At 41.4% G+C, this 18909-nt stretch overlaps 3 protein-coding genes across 5 annotated transcripts in view; 2 read left to right on the top strand and 1 right to left on the bottom strand.

Annotated features, from left to right (window-relative positions):
• rsrc1 (arginine/serine-rich coiled-coil 1) overlaps positions 1-4947 on the top strand; it is a 117584-nt gene extending 112637 nt beyond the window's left edge. Inside the window, exons 9-10 of the mRNA XM_069690531.1 lie at positions 2267-2374; positions 4640-4947. Coding sequence (XP_069546632.1) covers positions 2267-2374; positions 4640-4732 — 201 coding nt within the window. The 3' untranslated portion in view covers positions 4733-4947. The remainder of the gene's footprint in view (positions 1-2266; positions 2375-4639) is intronic.
• Positions 4948-5821: 874 nt separating this feature from the next.
• Positions 5822-15862, top strand: mlf1 (myeloid leukemia factor 1). Of its 3 annotated transcripts, XM_069690544.1 has the most exons (8): positions 5824-6257; positions 7758-7920; positions 12149-12181; positions 13315-13398; positions 13515-13643; positions 14167-14326; positions 14656-14794; positions 14952-15862. In XM_069690544.1, the coding sequence occupies exons 1-8, from the start codon at positions 6211-6213 to the stop codon at positions 15016-15018; spliced, it is 822 nt and encodes a 273-aa protein (XP_069546645.1). In that variant the 5' UTR covers positions 5824-6210; the 3' UTR covers positions 15019-15862. The 3 variants fall into 3 exon arrangements, with proteins under 3 accessions (XP_069546664.1, XP_069546645.1, XP_069546655.1); XM_069690563.1 differs by lacking the exon at positions 13515-13643 and having other exon boundaries at positions 5822-6257; XM_069690554.1 differs by lacking the exon at positions 12149-12181.
• A 25-nt stretch (positions 15863-15887) lies between these two features.
• On the bottom strand, positions 15888-18700 carry med29 (mediator complex subunit 29). Its single transcript, XM_069690573.1, has 4 exons — positions 18527-18700; positions 18329-18387; positions 18121-18205; positions 15888-17316 (listed from the first exon to the last, which is right to left on the bottom strand). The coding sequence occupies exons 1-4, from the start codon at positions 18677-18679 to the stop codon at positions 17089-17091; spliced, it is 525 nt and encodes a 174-aa protein (XP_069546674.1). The 5' UTR covers positions 18680-18700; the 3' UTR covers positions 15888-17088.
• Positions 18701-18909: the final 209 nt, after the last annotated feature.

Below are 18909 nucleotides of genomic sequence, written 5' to 3'. Positions count from 1 at the left end.
CCAGTCCGCCCTGGCACGAACAGACTGCACAGATTGCACATTCACAGTAGTCTCTGCCTTCCCTCGGAGTTTCATGTGCTTTTTCACAAATCAGGCCCTCATAATTTACCAGTTATCTAGTCGGTTTAGTGCTTCACACCTTCGTCTTCTGCGAGGGACGACAGCGCTCGTCAAGTTGAACACGTGACCACCCCTGCCTTCAGTATAAAGGTGTGACGGATATATCGAGCTAAAGACGTGTTGTAAAATACCCTCACAAAACATATGATATTTCGTTTCTAAAGAAAATATTTTGTGAAATAGAAAAAGGGGATTCAGTTTTGCTGTATTATAGTATTTTAATGAGTCATTTTTTATTTTATTTTTTTTAAAGAAATTTACTATTTTAACGAAATAAAAGTTCCAAGTTTTAGCACTTTTTTTTAAACATGTTTTTGGCTCGATCTTTGGGGTATCCTTCTCACCAATAGTCAAGTATTACTGAGGAGATCCAGATGATTTATCCTTTGTTGGCTAGTTCCATTGTCCTCCAGAGTCTCTTAGCTGTGTCACATATTTTGAGAACAATGTCTAAATATTCTGTAAATTCAAACATTGTCAGTCGAGCCTTCAACATGTTTGTGTTAGTTAAATTATCCAAATGTCTGAAACCACATTGTGCCAGAATATTTACCTTTAATTGTGCTGCATGTCAATGTGTTATTACTGCAGAATATATGCTTATAAGTTAGTATTTATATTATTTATCGTTTTAGTATTCAAATCCATCTAGCTCAGTTCTGCCCCTTAATCGTTTTTAATCAACTGTTAATGAGGAGAGTCGAGTGAAACCTTAAACGTCTGCTACAGTAGCTCTTCAAAAAAAAAAAAAGTCCTTATTTCCTTACAAACTGCAATCATTAGAAATGTATATTCAGCATATCGTTCCCAAGAACTGCAAGTTATACTATCCGATATCTGGCACATCACCACGCTTATTAGTCAGTGTGTTTCATATCTCGCTCACTTTTTGTTTCCTGCCAAATGAATTTTAAATAGATTTTTTCCAACTGGGTAAACATTAGCTCTGGGGCTGGTATTAGGAGTGTTTGAAACATGAATAGACTTGGCAAAGTATTCATTTTGATATTTCCTCTTTATCAAGTACAACAAGGAGAACAGGCCATCCGTTCAAATATGGGGCTTATTATAGCTTTAAATAATACCCACGGGAGCGGAGGAAGAGTCATTCTAAATATCACATTTCCTTCTATCTGTTTGGACTCTACAGATGGTAACATGAGGGGGACGGAGAGCCTGCGGTCTTTTTTTAAGTCTTTTAAAACAAATCCTTTGGCTCTAACTGTAACAAAACGTGCAAAATGTTGCTGTTCAACCCACAAAGCTACCCTGACACAAAGCGGTGTGAATATTTTCATTTTTACAACTTTTAGCTTCAGTAAAAAAAAAAATACACATACGCGTAGTTGTGTTCTAGTTTATTTGAAGCCAGTCCTCTCACTCTGCGGTTGTTTCTTTTGAACAATGAGACTCCCTCACATATCATATAAGGTGGCTGACATCAGGGGAAATATATATTTATTAATACATATATATATATATTTATATACCTCTCACTGTCTCATTACATACACAGATGGATGAATCAAGTGATTGTTCGGCATCATTCAGGATACAAGCTGATGCTTATCAGTGCCCTGTGTAGGCCAGTCTTTCTCTGCCCTCTGCTGGACAAATGTCATATTGCATTCCACAATCGTTTTTCTGTCCCAATTCCAGACATGATTTCCCACTGCCTGCAACATAGTCCTCTCTAAATCTTTTTTTTTTTTTTTTTTTGTGGTTGCAATTATGGTACAGAAAATGAAAAAAAAAAAAAAAAAAAAATTCATGCTGACATTAAATGTTTCAGGAGCTTTTTGCAACTTATTAGAATATTTTGCAGCCATAAATGGTTCCTCCATTTACTTTTGCATTGAGGGACAGTGGTGTACATCCGCAGCACACTCAAAATCGTGAGTAAGTGAGTTATTATGCAGCATGAAAATGGGAAACAAAAATGTTTGTGTTCACATATAATTTCTGTAATAATTTAACACCAGATGCTCTAAAATAAGTTTTAGGTTAATACTGATGTATTTAATATCCATATACGCTTGATATAGGTGTTATATTTAATCATGTTTCCGTTTCTGTTTTGGTATCCTCTCATTTCAATTTGAATGTGACACAGTTTTGTATGTTTTGTGTATTTCCGTGAATACAGACTGAGCCGGCTGAGGTGAAGCTGGAGTCAGAGAGGGTATGTTCTCCGGACGTCTCTCTTCCCATTTCCATAATCTACAATGACACCGACACGCTGGCTCATCCCAGTGTAAGTTCCCACCGGGCAAATCCTCTCACTTTATTTTCTGTTTGCTTGAATATCACCCCAATCTGTACTGCGGCTGTAAAACACAGACTTTTCAACACGCTCTTCTGAGCCAATGACCAAATTATAACCTCTCAGGCATCGCTGAGTTGATCGTGCTTCTTGTGGTTTTCTTATTTTTATGAGAAAACTCGAGTTTATTGATTGATGGACAAAAACTTTGTGAAGTTTTTCTTTAAAAAAAAAAAAAAAAAAAATGCAACTGCTGCTCCTGACACCACCACTATTTACACCACTCTTGCATATTCTAACACCGTGCATCATATCACATAGGACACTGCGGCGGAGCAGTTTATAGCCTCCAAACGTCACCTCCGCCTCTGACTGCCGACCAATCATGAAAAACGAGAAGGAAAACTTTAAACTCCAATAACGCTCCCTGGGGCTTCCCAGTCATCTATCTCCACTGGGGAAACGAAGTTATGCCCTGACGTATGCAGATAACCCTTTCACATACACACGCACACACACAACGCCCCCCAGCTCAATGCACCGACACACACACACACACACACACACACACACACACACACACACACACACACACACACACACACACACACACACACACCCTCAGACAGGCTGATGTATGGTAGCAATATGCCCCAGGCGGGCCCCGGCCCCAGCTCCAGCTCCAGCTCCGCTTCCAATTAGAACAGATGAGTCCCATTAGCCCGGCTCAGATACTGTCATCCCACACACACAGCCTCATTAGCACCATGACACCAGCGCAGGGCCGACAGACAAGAACTCACTGGTGTTGAATCTAACACACAGATAACATGCGGTGCAGCTGTAAGCAGCGTTCGGTTAGAAATGAAGGATTGACGCGCCCGGGGTTGCTCCACAATCTGCATAATAATAGACACATATCATCACATATACAGTATGTACACATAGCCAGCATGTCACCCTTATCTCTCACCCTCTCACAAACGCAGTGGATATAGAAATAATCTTCCAATTCTCCCCTGCTTCCGCGCCCTGGCTCGGTCTCATACTCATTATGTTACTTCCTAATAAACAGATGCATTCATTCATCAGACACTTGCAGCAGCAGTTTTATAGCCCTCTTACAACCAATATCGTTACTGCTGGTGATGAACTGCGTTGCATTCAACTCGCATGTGTCGGGCTTTTCTATCAGCACGCCCACGGGACTAGTTATTTGTTTAAAAAGAGGTTTTTCTCATGTGCATTTGGAGCTGCACGGAGATCACACGCTTGTCATTTGAGCAGTACTAACAACTTTGTGCTTTGCTTATCGGCTTTCAAGGAAACGTGGCTCATTTATTTCCGCAGCTTTTAAAGTAAAAAAATGTGTTGAGGTTGGCCCACAAATTTCCACCGGTGTTGGTCAAGTCTCTAGTTTTATTATGCACACCTATAACAAATGAGTCCCAGGTCTAAGCTTGTGTGTATTCTGTGTATATTGTAATTACATGTCTATGCGTACCCTTGTTTAGACAGGTAGATTGTGTGACACGTTTGCTTTCGAAGGGCTTCAAAGACAAAGTCACAAACATGTGAAGAAGTGACTTCCAACTCGTTTGATCCTGCAAAGATGTAAAAATGCAATGGTAAATGTTTAGATATTTGATGGATTGCCGTTTTTCCATACGTTAGCGGCAACTATTTTTTAGGGATTCGTAGGACTGATGTCGAACTAAATAAAATAATCAAGACATTGTTCGGGCCATTTTTCACTGTTTTCAGATCTTTTAAAAGTCCCACATTTGACACTTTTCTGGTGTTTTATTTGCAGTCTCGATGTCCACAGGAAGATATTTTTGGGGTTTCAAAAACCGTCTCGGTATGGTTTTACATCTTTGCTCTTTAAGTTTCTGTCTGTAGCTCCATCAAGAACTGGCTGTTTCCTGAGCGACGTACGGCCAAGCCAATCACAGCTTTTCAGGTTGTCTCCTAAGTAAAAGGTTTTGTCCGAGAGCCAACACATGACATGGGTGTGAGGTTGTGACGTCACAAACTTACGAAAGTCCAAATAGCTTCTCCAAATAGCCCACGTGCAGTGTTTTGACATCCTCATAGTATTTATATTGTAACGATCGGTCTCGGTCTGCTGTAAAGTGACACTGCTTCCATTTTAATGTACAGCACATCTAATATGCACGTCTACTCAGTCCTGTGGTTTCTGTCCTGTTCTGTGTCTTCTGCTCGCCAACATCTCGTCTCTACGCTGTGCTGCAGTTGTTCATGGACAAGGAGAAGGCCGAGGAGCTGTGGTTAAACCGGCTGCTCTCGCTGCGACAGGAGAGGCTGATGGGAAGTCCTGTGACCTGAAGAACTTCAGAAGAAGCGTTTCGGTCCACGTCTACACCTCATTCCCTCACTCAAGTTTGCTTTTATCATGTCTCGATGCCTGTCTTGTTTTAGGACACCACAATGTTTCTTATTTACCCTTCTACTAAATTCCTCCCACCCCTCGTTGACTTGTGAGAGCAGTTTTTGATCTTAATGTACTAATTATTTTTTATTAAAACAATGATTTAACATTCTGCTGTTCCTTTTTTGTGTTCTTTTGTTCATAATGAAGGGAAATCCTACAGTCAGATCAGGTGGTCTGTTGCCATGGAGATGTAGCATTTAATACATGTTGTCACTTGTAATCAAGTCAGTAAATAAAGATACTTGGGATTTTTTTTTTTTTTATTATTTTTTTGGAGTGAGAACTGTCTTCCTGCTATTACAGGTGAATTATAGTGCTCAACCTGTCAGTGGGCCCTGAAATTAAAAGAAACAGCATTTCTCTTTTCAACACAAACATGTGACACTTGTTGCGTTTATACGGCACGACAGCAGCAGTACCTTTTATACTGCTGGCCAAAGAGATGGGGGGAAAGCCTCGGCATCTGCGACTGACATAAGAATGAAGTAGATTAACTCTCTCCTGCCTTGAACTTTGCTCTCCTCTTAAATATATATATATATCTCAGTGATTTTATGTTTGTTTTATCCGTTGTATCCCCGTTTGAGCAGAGATTGGATTCAAGTAAGTGTAGCGTCCACACTTAGGCCTATTTGTGGAGCTGCCAGATGGTAAATCTATACTGAGGCTGGGACATGGTGCTGTACTCTCCAAATAGTCTGTGATGTAATGAAATGATAAATAAGAACGTACGAGTGATTCACTGAGTTAAACGCACGCGTTTGAGCTCGGCTTGAGTGCTTGTATGGAGCGAGAGACATCCCTGGGACTGCCGTACAATTACCAAAGCAGGAACCGCTTCAGGAAACCAAACGGTCCAGTAACTCAATCCCAGAGAGTTTCCTTCTTGTAATTTCCTCCTGCCCCGAACAGTCATCGACACTGGTGCCGGTTTAGAAGTGCAGAACCAGCTGCACGGAGGTGTAACACACAGCGGCCTCCCGCAGTGGACACCTCGGACAAAGCCCGCAGCAAATTTAGCGGCGACACGCGCAAGCTCGTTAAGAAAACTGGGAAGTTTTACAAGAACTTTCTCAAGAGTGGCGTTGCCATAGCAGCCACCCACAACACACAGCCCGCGGACAGAGGCCGTTCAAAGCTCCGAATAACCGGCCAATCCGCAGGCCGGATTCGCGGCACGTGGCCGGCCGGCGTCAGAGCGACCTCGGTTCCGAATCACATCCTCTCCTCCTCCATAGTAACGCCGTCGAGCCTGAGCGGAGCACCCGGAGACTCTCGCGGCGTCCACGGATTATTTCTTCCATAAAAAAAAAAAAAAAAAAACCTTTTAAGATTGCTTTTTGTTGGCAGTTTAAAAAACAAATTCGTGGAAATGTTCAACAGCAGTCTGATGGAGTGTGATGACGATCCGCTGTTCTCGTGAGTAGCTGTTCTGTTAAATGTACTACGACTGTCTGAAGTCACGAAGTTTTGACTTGCATTTCGGCGGATAGTGTTTGTTTTTTATAATGCAACAATTATCTAAACTTTAAAAAAAACAAGGAAAAGCAAGGAAGTGGTATATTCCAGTCGAGATAGACTTCGTGAACAAAACAAAAACTCCTAAATATACCTGAAGAGAAGTTATTGATATATGCCAATCTTGCAAGGCTACTGTTAAATTAAAAAAAAATTCAGTTGCTGCATATGATGACAGATTTTGTTTCACTTTGAACTATTTCTTCTTCTTTTTAAAAAAATTTTTTTTTAAGAATTGGCCTAATTTATTTAACTGTTCGGTTAGTTAGATTGGTTGCACATTAGTTATTATAATAAAAACAACTTCCAAAGCCAGATGTACAGCATGTTCACTGTTTTCATAATACCGCCACTGTGCACTGAGCACGGTAGCTACAACACTTCCATTAACTTTTAAACTGCACCGTGTATTTTTTTTTTTTAATAAAATTATTGTAAGCTTTTTGCAGCATGGGCAGGATAAATGTGAGGGTCCTCTTCTTCCATGTTTCTATTTTCGCACAACTTTCAGCTGTTACCTGCCGTTGTGAACCTTAATGATGCAACCTTTTACTAAAATGATCGTTAGAAATATTAAAATATTATTTCATCTCTTTTCACTGCAACCTACAGAAGAAATGTATTTTTTCAAAATTCTCATGCATCTCCTGCTTCCAACCCCCCACACCCACAGCAGATTTTAGGCCACAAGCCTGTTAGTTGAGTGACAGGGTTGCATATCATTTAATTTGTCAATAGAAATGTAAGGTTGAGCCCAACATGTTGAAAATGTTTGGTTTGTTATCCTGAGATGGGGAAATTGGATTTGTGTTGATATCACAACAACAAAGTTATTATTATTATTTTTTTTTTAAATGTTTCCACTCCATCTGTAGAATCACATTAAACTGTTACCTAGCAACAGCTGCTGTAAAGACAGATGCTGTTTTGTTTTTTGTTTTTTTTTTGCTGCATTTTATAAGTAAGTTTCAAAGTTAAATAAAAGTTTACTTCATCAAGTAGAGCATTATGATGCGTCAGTCCCACTTAAAGTTCTTTAGCTCCAGGTTTGTACCATTTTAGGAAGGAAATAAAAAAAAAAAAAAACTTCCAGTACAACTCAGAGAAAGGAATTATTATTGGTCAATTTTAAATAACTCTACACTGACTGTGCAACAGTCACTAAGGGTGGCTGAAATTATTTTAGGGGTGCTTCTTATTTCAGTGTGTTGTGTTCAGGGAAAAAAAAAAAAAAAATCTTTAATTAGCTTCAAGCTGAGATAGAAATCATTCATTCTCAAATATAGTGCCCAGAAAAACACCTACAAAAGCAGTTTTGTCATGGGTTTGCAGTCGTCATCTTCATCATGCAGAATGTGAATGCTGAGACTCACTTTGTCTTCACTTCTTCCTCTCCCACAGGGATCCATTTCGTGCTCATAGGGAGCATATGCGCCACATGATGCGTAGCCTCTCTGAGCCGTTCGGCGGGCCCGTAATGCCAAGTGTAATGGATGGCAGAAACCGTGATCATGACACGGTGGAACATCCAGGTTCATCCCGCGCTCTGAGAAACGAACACAGGGTGAGGACATGCAATTTGAAAGGCACCCCTTTTACTCTTTTGTGAGGTTTGTCCACTTGTGAACTCAGCGAGCAGGCGACGGAGCTCTCCTCTGGGCATTATGGTGTCTATACGTGTGCACAGACACCAGGCTGTCCTTTGGGTCAGTGAGGGACAAAGGATGAAGCCCCTTCTTCACTCATACAGTTTGTTTTTGCCCCTCTTGTGGTCTTATAATCAGATTAGTGTTTGGAGGAGGTGCGAAGTTTACTAAAGTGTAGTGGGAGCTGGCCACCGGCAGCATAACTGGAGTGCCACTCACTGAGGTATGGGGTCATGTGAGTGTCTGGTTTTGTGGTAGGGCAACCCCTTTGGCCTCTCTGGACGGTTATATCTGGCCCCGACGAGCCCTATTTATAGTGCATTGTTCCACTAACACACTACTTTCTTGAAAATACACTGCACACACTTCTTGAACGTTCACAGCAATAAGACCCGCGAGAATTGTGTTCTCACAGGTCTTCTAAAGGTTTTAATATATCTTGAGTTTATTTTGATATTATTCTAATTGGCCTAGTTGTTGTGTTAACTTTATATAATTAGTCTTCAAATATATTTTATTTCGGGCTAAGACTAAAGCTGTGGCCTTGCAATAGGTGGTCAAGGTGTACCGGACCAGTTGGTTGCTCTGGAACATTTTGATGGCAATTGGTCAAAATAAAAAAAAAATCCTTTTTAATACAACAGAAACGGCTAAATGTAACCGAACAGAACAAAACATTACAAACTGCCAGCTTCCAAAGAAAATACACATAACCATGTCTGTCCATAAGATGACTGAAATGTCGGAAATATAAATGAATAATGTCACCCCAGAAACTCTTGCGCTGAAAAGATGAATTAAAGTCCCGTCACTTGACTCACACTTATCACAGGTAGCAGAGTTTGAAAATATTCTGTTCAGTTTGGTCTTGGAAAAGTGGAGCTGAATGACTTTAAACTCAATAAGATGAAGTCCAGCACTGACGGAGCATGCTTTGATCCCACCAAAACCTTTCGGTCATAACTCATCTGAAAGCTCCTCACCAGCCTCCTAAAACCATCCCTCTTTAATGAGAACAGTGGGGGCTGCTACAGAAACCAGATCAACACACTGTGAGATTAAATGATTGAAGGTAGGGACTCTAGTCATAAGGTCATAGATAGGTGTGTTCTTTGAGCATTGTAGCGAGGTGAGGCATAGGCTTCCTGACAAAATTTCTAATTTGTAAATACCAAAAACAAAAGTGACCAAGACGGATATCATAATTTCCTCTGAAATTCAACAAAAGATGGGGGGGGGGGGTATTGACCTGCTACACTGCACCCGTTAACCTTTCCCAAATCTCCCCCTCCACTGCCTGGTTATCCCTGCTAAGTCAAATTTAGTCCCTGTCACCTGCTTTAATCCCGCTACCTCATGAGAGCCTGTATATTTATCCTTGATAATGACTTTCATTAGAAGCCGATCCTCAATCGTCAGCAGCCTGCTTTCTCTTTATTAGCGTCATGCCATTAACTAGCTAGTGCCAGCTGAGGCGGGCCTCTGAGTACTTGACTAATGACCTCAGTGACAGTGGGTGAAATGGAACTACACTGCAAAATGTCCATCCAAGCAAATTATTTGTTCTAATATTAGGAGGATATTTCTGTATGAGCAGATTTTTCAAACTTTGTTTGACTTGTCCATCTCTTGTTGACAAGATATTGTTTACCTGTGTGTGAATATACACTGTGTCAGTCCACTGGCAGAATCTTTTGAGGTACAACATGATGTTATGAGGGGTTTACGAGAGAGTGGGTCAGGTGTAGCTCTTGCAGCACAGTGCAGTTCTGATGGATTACATATTGCAGCAATAGAAGAATATCAATTCATGAGGTTTCTCTGTGAAATGGAGAAAGGCCTTGTGAAAGGACCCATAATTGTTTTTCTTGATTCAGACACGGACAAAGACATTAGATCTTTGCAGTTTGAGAGAGAAATGATTTCTACAGTAAAGCCTCCAGACCCTTATTGCTCCGTTCGCAGCCACGACCAATAAACAGAATCTGTCTCGTATGTAAGATACATGGAGTCGAATCTGAATTAGGGTTCCACGAAGCTCTGTTCCCTAATCTCACACACTAATGTATCTGAGGATGAGGAGAAGTGCTGCCCAGCAGTGGTCAAAAAGCTAAAGCTGTCGTTGGCTCCGTGAAGGCACGTCTGTTCAGATGTCACGGACGCTCTGTTGTCTCATTGTTGCTCTTTTCGTCCATCTGTTTCGCAGGACGTGCCTTGGCAAGACCGGTGCAGTGGCTGCTAGATGACAGACAGCTCTCTCTCAAACTCTTCTCCAATATCACGCGCACAAATGTGCACACAAAAACACGCACAAAAACACACGCATACAGCATTAAAACACGGTCGCAGGCACAGTGACGCTCAGTCGCATCTTACAAAATGGCATAGATGCACTGGCATGCACGCACACGCAGAAATGCATACACACTTTGGCCAAATAATGCTGGAAGCTTGTACTTCTTGTATTAGCTTACTAAGCATTAGATTCCCAGCGGGGAAATAAGCCCCGTCTTACCGTCCAAGGCTGATATGAGCACCCGCATTTCTCTGTCTCTTGCCAATATCCACTACCAGGTTCATATCTCCTTTCAAAGCAATCATTCATCTGGGCACTTGTTTGCAAAAGCACTGTTGAATGACAGTCAAGCATCTCTCTTAGTTACATGGGCACGCTTTCATTCTGTGGTTCTGTGGTGCTTTTAAGGTGGTGACTCGCATAGGTAGAGCAGATATCGCCTTTGGTGTATTTCTATTCCCTTTATGTCAGTTTTCCTTGTGCTCTGGCACACTGCAAACATAAATTAAGTAGTTTTAAAAACATCATAGTCACCGTTATCAGATTCAGTGCCTCCTTACTATCTCTGTGGTCTCTCTAAAGCCCTGTAACTTCCTGGCGATACACCGTTTCTTCTCGTTGCTGTGTAAGTATGAATTATATCAACAGCACATGTGCTCTTTGATGTAACTTGTAGCTCCCGCAGGAGCAGGAGCAGCCTGCCTCAGAGGGCACAATGACAGATTCAGTATCAGTTTGAGAGAGACAGAAAATAGAAAGTCAATCTGCTCTAGTCCAGACAGTCTAAAATAATGTGTAATGTGTAGACCTCTGGGTGTACGTTCCTTAGTTTGTGCCCTCAATCTCTCCTCTGCTCAACCCTAGTCTAAATATAATGCAGGCAGATATGTAACTGGCATTTATTAGTTCATAGATGCCACTGTGGGATAAAATTGGCTGTGAGGCTTCATAGATACGGGTCAGGAGCGTTTTACATCAGCTTGACCTTTGAAAAGAGCTGAGAGAGCAGCCTTGGACTCTCCGACCCCTGTTAGATCCCCGTCCTGACTGGTCCACCCTGACCACTGTAGCCTTCCTAGAATGAAGCTCAGTTTTCAGTGTTAAACCCACTCTGATCTCTGGCAATGCGACCCAATTACACTTGGAACACAAGTCATTCAACACCCAACTGATTACGCACAATACCCCTGCACATCACACCCCCAGATAAATGCGCTGGCTCACGCAGGGAAATGCGCTGGCTCACATAGTGATGGCCGTTGAGATGCTTATCCAGGGCCACAAGGTCACAAACACCTGTGGTCTTGGCCCAGGGAACACAGAGTCTGGCTGAGGGCTGCTCCCTCCTCACTGGCTCCTCACTCCTTGCACTTCCAGATGGTTCATGGCCTTGAACGGCTGCGCTGAAGGCCAGGTGCAGAGCTGTGTGTGGCTGTGTCAAGGGCTTAGTTACCAATGTAAGACAACCTAACAGCTTACTGGCAACAACTTCAACAAACATGCAAAAAAAAAAGTCCACATGATTTGTGTGTGTATAAATATCAGTGAGCTGCGACTGAATGTAGATGAGTGATACCGATACTTGGCGTGCACACACACTAACAGTGGTTTACATTTTGTTCGACCTGAGCTGTAACAGCTGGTCTGGTTGTGTGACACAGGTGGTGTTTTCTCTACCCTTGAGTATCGAAGAATATTTAAGCCCTCCAGCATGTAAATTAGTAGAGACATTGTTAATATAATGAGTGGACTCAAATAAAGCATTAAAATGTGTACGTAACATACAAATATTCAAGATGCAGGTACCAAATGCTATGTTGTTAATACTGATGTTGTTTGAATCTCCTCAGGATATGAGTCGGTCCTTGCTGCCCTTCGGCACGGTCAGTGGAGTCCTCTGCTGTTCACTTACACTTTCCCTTTGACCCAAAGTGGCCAAGAGCATGCTCCAAATCTGTCACTGATTCTGTCCACTACTTATTGACCTGAAACTGTCACAATGTGTCCTCCGCACTCACTGCAAGTTTTCCCCGTCACGCCACTCCACGACGATATGTTATTTCTCATCATCATATTGCCAAGAATTTGAGTTACAGTCAGGCTTAACCATCAAATTATAACAACGGATGCTAAGCTGCAATCTTCAAATCATCTAACAGTTTGTGTGCCACCAAGATAAAGGATGAGGAAAGTGAAGTTCTTTCTACTTGCTAAAAAAAAAAAATGGATTGATTATGTAGTCAGTCATTTAGAAAAGAGAACACCCAAACACAGCATCCAACACGAAGTCAACTAAAGCAGGTGTTTTTGACAATGCAGTATTTTTAAGTCAGCGGAGGCAACAATAAGGGATCCAGTTGAAGCAAACAATAGCCGGTGTACAGTAGTAATCAATCAGCCTAATAATAAGAAATGACTTCTGTTTAACAAAGTATTTTTCAGAATTTCGGATATATTGTGTTTTGATTTCAGCTCACACCTACCTGAAGGCAGGGCCTGTCTTTACACTCCATTAAAAAACTACACACACACACACACACACACACACACAGAGACACAGACGGACACGATTGCTATACCTCATTTATATATATATATTGTTTTGTTTTATCGATCTAAAAAACATGACCATCAGCAGATACACGGTCACATTTTGATAAAAGCAGCACAGGATGAGAGCAAGTTGACCACCTTTGAAATCCCTCTGCAATAAAAAAAAAAAAATTAAAAAACATTAACTAAAGGCATGAATCCTACGCTACACTTGCTTTGTAGCTTTGTTGTGAATGTCACTGGGTAACATATGGTGAAGTGAGAAAATGTGAATGTCCTAGTTACAATGTCCCAGACGGCGCACATGTAAGACGCATTTAGCACACGGTACTTTGTGCATGTGTGTTTGTGCACATGATGGAGCTGGTCATGAGCTGATAATGCCTGCTGACCAGGTGGCATACGAGCCCAGCCGTTCAGCTCTTTGGGCTTTCACTGATATTTTCCTTTTGTGTTTGCGCAGGACATCATGACGAATCCTTTTGGCATGTTCGACAACATGATGGCCAACATGAGAAACGGGATGGAGGACATGACCGGAAACTATGTGAGTGTACTCAAGTGCTGATTTTCTGTTCTCTCACTTGGCGGTTTGCTCAGAATACAAAATGCTTAACACTGTGGTTTTTTTCCTTTTGCGTGCGTGTGTGTGTGTGTTATCAGGAGAACGTATCCACAGACTCAGACAGACACTCATTCAGCTCCTCATCAGTAATGACATATTCAAAAGTTGGAAATGAGCCTCCCAAGGTCTACCAGGCGACCTCATCGACCCGTCGTGCCCCCGGAGGTGTAAGTGGATGTATTACCATATTGAATCAGAGCACAATCAAACACAGTTTAGTGTTGCGAGATCTGAAAAGTAAATGTGTCTCCATTACGATAGGTCCCGTAGGGGCCCTGGAATGAGCACTCTTAGGTTCAACTCAATTAAATTAAATTTTATTTATACAGCTCTTAATCACAACATAAGTAATCTCAGGACACTTCACACAGTGAAGGTCGAGCTCCTATTAGAGAGAGACACCCAACAATTTCTTGGCATTAAGGAGGAAAAGCTTCACTTCCAACAGGAACCAGAACAGACAGAACCAGACCCAGAGGTCGGCGACCATATGCCTCGACCGGTTAGCATGAGAGGAGAGCAGAGAGAGAAAAGAACAGCGTAGAGAAACAATATAATATTGGCAACAATAAATCCTTATATAAACATGTTCATTGGAAGCAATGCTTCTTTTTTTTTCCCCATGGGCCGTATGTGTCTGATAGGTTTGATCGTTTTTTGTTTTGTTTTGTTTGTTTGTTTGTTTTCCAGATCATGGAGACCCGGCAAGCAGTTGACGACTCTGAGAGTGGTCTGAAGAAGATGACGATCGGTCACCACATCCAGGACCGGGGACACGTTATGGAGAAGAAATTCAACAAGAAAACGGGGGCGAAGGAGTTCACCCAGGACTTTCAAAATATGGATGAATGTATGTTCAAGCTTTCTGTTTCATGATAGTCAGTCATTGAGTTGCTACGCATTGCAGGTCCATAAGTGTAAAGGGTCCAGCCAAATTTGTTGCACTATGTAACTACATGCGTGAGCTTTTTCAGAGATCATTTTTATTACCAATACACCATTACAATGATAGAAAAACAGTACATACTGGGATATTGTGTGGCCATAGTTTGACGAGTTGCTTGGACTTGTTACGCAGACCAACCAGTTGAACACAATATCATCCCGCTTTAGGTGCCACAGTCCAAGTCTTTCTAGGCCGTCAGCCCACCTAACATGACCATAATCCTTCATCCTCAGGTGAAGCGAAGTCTTTTGACGATGAGTGGCAGCAAGAGGTGTCTAAATTTCAGCCGTCCGGCCCCATGTCTCACCTGAAGGAACCTCGGCCCTGTCCTGTTCACCACGCAGCCCTCTGCGGTCCTGAGCCGGCCACCAGGTCAGTACTCAGACCACGTGTAGTGCTGAAGACAGGCCAGAATCTGCAGATCAGGATCCAATGACAAACAAGGGGAGGGCGCAGATGGCCGGGCACATACAGTATGATATGAGATGATCAAGTGATCGTTTCTGTCTTTGTTTTGTGTTTTTCACAGAGACCGACAAAAGAGCAAGGCTGAAGATAAACGTATAACCGAAGGATCAAACTCGAGAAAGCAGTAAAAACATCTGTCAGTCTGTGTGATCATTTAAGTCTTTCAAGCATCACACAGTACACCCTGGTGCCTACGCCCCTCCAGCCCCCACTCCCCTCACACCCCACACTCCCACCCACAAACACAAACACAAACACACACAGAAGACACTGACCTGGATTCCAAAAGAGTTAGACTTTACCTGTGGTTTTACATATTTCAGCCCACTTATTTTACATTACCGCTGCCCATTTTCTGAAACATGTTGTAGTTTGAACAGGAGCAGGATGAAACTTTCTGAAAATGGCTGCTTAACACACAGCAGCCTCAATAATGGCACAGTTCAATGTTGCAGTTTTTAGGGAAGCACGAAAACAATATCAGTAAGTAAATTTGTTATGCCCTTGTGGCATTTATTGAACCTGGTGACAAAGAAACATCTATTTAAAAAAAAAAAAAAGAATATCTATTGTGCTTTTCAGAATGGCTGACAGTAATGTAAAATTGGTGACTTGTAGCAGAACATGCAAAACCAACTAAATCTAACTTTAATAGGATCTTCTATGGTGAATTACAGATTCATGTCAAGTCCACTAATGCACTTAGATAATATCTACATTGTCTGTAACTATATTATCTAGTACTGGATGTTCTAGATATATGTATTTTATCTGCTGTAATCTTTGTAAAAACTCTTACCCCTCCCTTTTTATATTGTTACTTTGGTTTCTCTTGTTTTTCATCTGATGAGCTCTTCACAGCTTTTGGATTATTCTCAATACTTTGAGATTTACTCTTGTATATTTTGACAAGCTTTAAAAGTAGTCTGTGTCAACACAGGCTATTGTCTGAAAATAAAAATGTGAAGATTATCCTGGTTGTTTTTTTAAAAAAAAATTTTTATAACTGCCAAACCACGTTGACCTATGAGTTAGAAGAAGTAAGTCTCAATTTAGAAATGCTGAATAACTGTTATGAAAAACGTTCACTGTATGTTAGTGTAGCCCTGCAGGATGTTTGAGAGAGTGAGCCTGTATTGTGATGAACCTCTTGGGCCTGGTCATGAACCAGGGTAGTATTTTTGGATCTAAGCACTTGTCAGTAGCTCAGATTGGTCTGAGATGTTACACAGCTGCAACCCTGCCGTGCTCCCCTCTCACATGCTTGTATATCAGACTTCATTAATCCCAGAGGAAGAAACGGAACAACATCTGACCAACAAGTCTCCATTCAGCCACCGTGCAAGGGCCAAAGTTTGATTTGTGTTGTTTTCTTGTTTATGTAAGATCTGACTGGAACTTACAAAGGACAAGAAAAGTCTTCTTAAACGCTGAAGGGTGTTATCGAGCTACTTCTCTGTTGCCCCACGATATTAACGCCACTGCTTCAACCGGAGTTCAACAGGATACTTTTACAGAGTCCTCTGAGGACAGACAGCTGAGCTATTTCTCAACATGTAACCATTTTTTAATGAAAATACACTTTATTCTAATAGTAATTTGGACTTTTCTTCCCCTATGTCATGTTAAACCGTCTAACTCTTTTTGAGGACAAATGCAATAATAGAGATATTTAAATCATTCACCTGCACAAGTTTAACCTTTTTCTTAGAGAAAACTCGGCTACAGATTTACTTTTACAATCTTACCATATAACTGTCACTTTGGTATCTGCACGCACAATGGATTGTTTTTTTCTCCTTTTGTGAATCCTGCTATTTATATCATCAGTTATAGTTAAGTTAAGTCATAGACAGTTTTTTCCTTTGTGCTCCTTCAATGATCCTGAAAACATCCACATCAGTAGAAAGGTTTTAATAGTCAATACAAATATGCTACAAAAGACTTCAGCTGCAACTCTGCCACCACCTGCTGGTCATCGTAGAGAACTACTTTTTGTCCAATTATTTACACTGTGTTTCCAAGAAACACAACTTTGATAAAAAATAAAATAAAATATACAGGATCTTATGAAATGAAACAGCACTTTTGTCCGTGTTGCGCAAAACTGAGGTGTGAATATGGGACAGGCCTAAATATGAAATCCATCATCTTTCACGCAAGTCAGCGTATACCGAGTCAGAGTGGTCGGCCCGGGTCTACATGATTCCCTGAGGCTGCCCCTTTCCTGCGATCTTCTTCGAACACTCCAGCAGAGCATTGTGGATGTCTTTGGCGCAGGAGATCTGAGACTTGATCATGCCGAGGTACTGGGCATAAGACATGGACTCTGTCTGCACTGTGTCTGGCTTGGTGGCTGTGGGGACGAGGTTGGGTGAATGTTTGGCGCTGTCGATGCTCTGCGAGAGGCACTCGTACGCCAGCCGCTGCATGGAGAGGAGAAAATAGTGAGCTTGTGCAGTCCATTTCAAATATAGGCGCAGTATGTGGGCTTCATCCTCAGGTTTAACTGACAAAAATGTTTTTGTGAAGGAGAACATTTAAGCCTTAATCATATTCCTTAAAGAACTACGTCACTCATTTTTAGCCTGATGATGCGCTTGTCACAGTGTTGTCTTGTCATGCGCTTTACAACAACGCATTTGTCAATGATCTGTATAGATGGCCCTATTGATCTGTTGGGAATAGCTGCAACGATTAGTCAATTATAGATTAGTTAATGGGCAGAACTTGATCACCAACTATTCTGATTGATCAATTAATTATTTCAAATCATTTAGAAATGAAAAGGACCCAAATTCTCCAATTCCTGCTTCTTAAATGTGAATATTATCTGGTTCCTTTGGTCCTCCATGGTCATAAATGTAATATCTTTTGGTTGTGGGTTGTTGGTCAGGACAAAACAAGACATTTTAGGTTGCACCTTAGGCTTTGGGAAACACTGCCCGACATTCTTCTTTTCTTTCTTTTTTTACCATTTTCTGACATTTTTAAGAACAAACAGCTAATCAATTATCAACTAAATAATCAGTCAATATTGGCAGTTCCTTAAATTAGGAAATTCCTCCTCTCTCTAAAAAAAAAAAGCTATTTGTAAATTTATCTTAAGCTTTTAGGAAGTACGGTTTTAATAATTCAAAAGGAAGTAAATATTATTATTGAAATTAATAAAATAGTAAATATGGCACAGGAAGTCCTTTTGTACATGACAGGTTTGTGTTGAGTCTTACCAAGCACAGCTCCAGTTGATCGCACAGGGCATAAAACTCCTCTAGACTTTTGTCAAAGCGTTGAACAGAGGCATCGCTGCTTTTGCTAAACCGAAAAGAGAACACGTTAAAAAATAAAAAAAATAAAAAAATGAGAAAGCTTATCGACAGAAAGAGTCATGTTATGTTCAGGATCATTGCGGCAAAGACCCTCAAACGGGCTACTTACATGCCGTTGTCAATTGTCGTGTTATGGGCTAAATTCAGGGAGGCAATCTTCATTAAATTCTACAGATGAAAGACAAAAAAAATAATACGTTTAAAACACATTGCTGGAGCTCTTAAATTGATTTGCCACGCCGCGGCAGCAAACCAACTTCAGCCATTGCGACCGCTCGGTCAGTCGTTTTCGATGCGGCGCGGTTACCTGCAAACTCTCCTTTAGCTGCGGAATAAGCATCTTGAATCTATGGACTGGATCAAAGTCTTGCTGTTGACTCAGTTGCTGCTGTTGCAGTGAAGCAGTCTGCTGTAATCCTGGCTGAGACATCGGCCCACCGGGCTGCTGCTGAGACGCCATCTTGACCAACGTTATGACGACGAGTAGCAACATATCCGGTTGGTTATTTTTCAAAATAAAACTACCGGATATAATAATGTCAGCTCATCGGTCTGAGATATTGAGGGTTACACTTATGCGCTTAAAATACAATACAGACAGGTTGGGTGAGCTATTGGCACAGTAAGTTTCTGTTGTAAGGACCTCACGCTGCTCTCGAACCAATGGTTTATAATAGACCAATCAGACAG

Source organism: Brachyistius frenatus, unplaced genomic scaffold (genome assembly GCF_029030835.1).
Source record: "Brachyistius frenatus isolate BFR_SWC_R1_liver_20210118 unplaced genomic scaffold, ASM2903083v1 Contig_1, whole genome shotgun sequence".
Classification (NCBI taxonomy): domain Eukaryota; kingdom Metazoa; phylum Chordata; class Actinopteri; family Embiotocidae; genus Brachyistius; species Brachyistius frenatus.
The sequence above is the reverse complement of the archived record's forward strand: the minus strand, read 5'-3'. Positions and strand labels throughout refer to the sequence as shown.

Coding starts and splice junctions, on each gene's coding strand:
- mlf1 (XM_069690544.1), top strand. CDS start 6,211: ATGTTCAACAGCAGTCTGATGGAGTGTGATGACGATCCGCTGTTCTC. Junction 14,327..14,655: donor CTTTCAAAATATGGATGAAT/GTATGTTCAAGC, acceptor CTTCATCCTCAG/GTGAAGCGAAGTCTTTTGAC. Junction 14,795..14,951: donor GGTCCTGAGCCGGCCACCAG/GTCAGTACTCAG, acceptor TGTTTTTCACAG/AGACCGACAAAAGAGCAAGG.
- med29 (XM_069690573.1), bottom strand. CDS start 18,679: ATGGCGTCTCAGCAGCAGCCCGGTGGGCCGATGTCTCAGCCAGGATTA. Junction 18,388..18,526: donor AGCTAAAGGAGAGTTTGCAG/GTAACCGCGCCG, acceptor TTTCATCTGTAG/AATTTAATGAAGATTGCCTC. Junction 18,206..18,328: donor ACGACAATTGACAACGGCAT/GTAAGTAGCCCG, acceptor TTTTCGGTTTAG/CAAAAGCAGCGATGCCTCTG.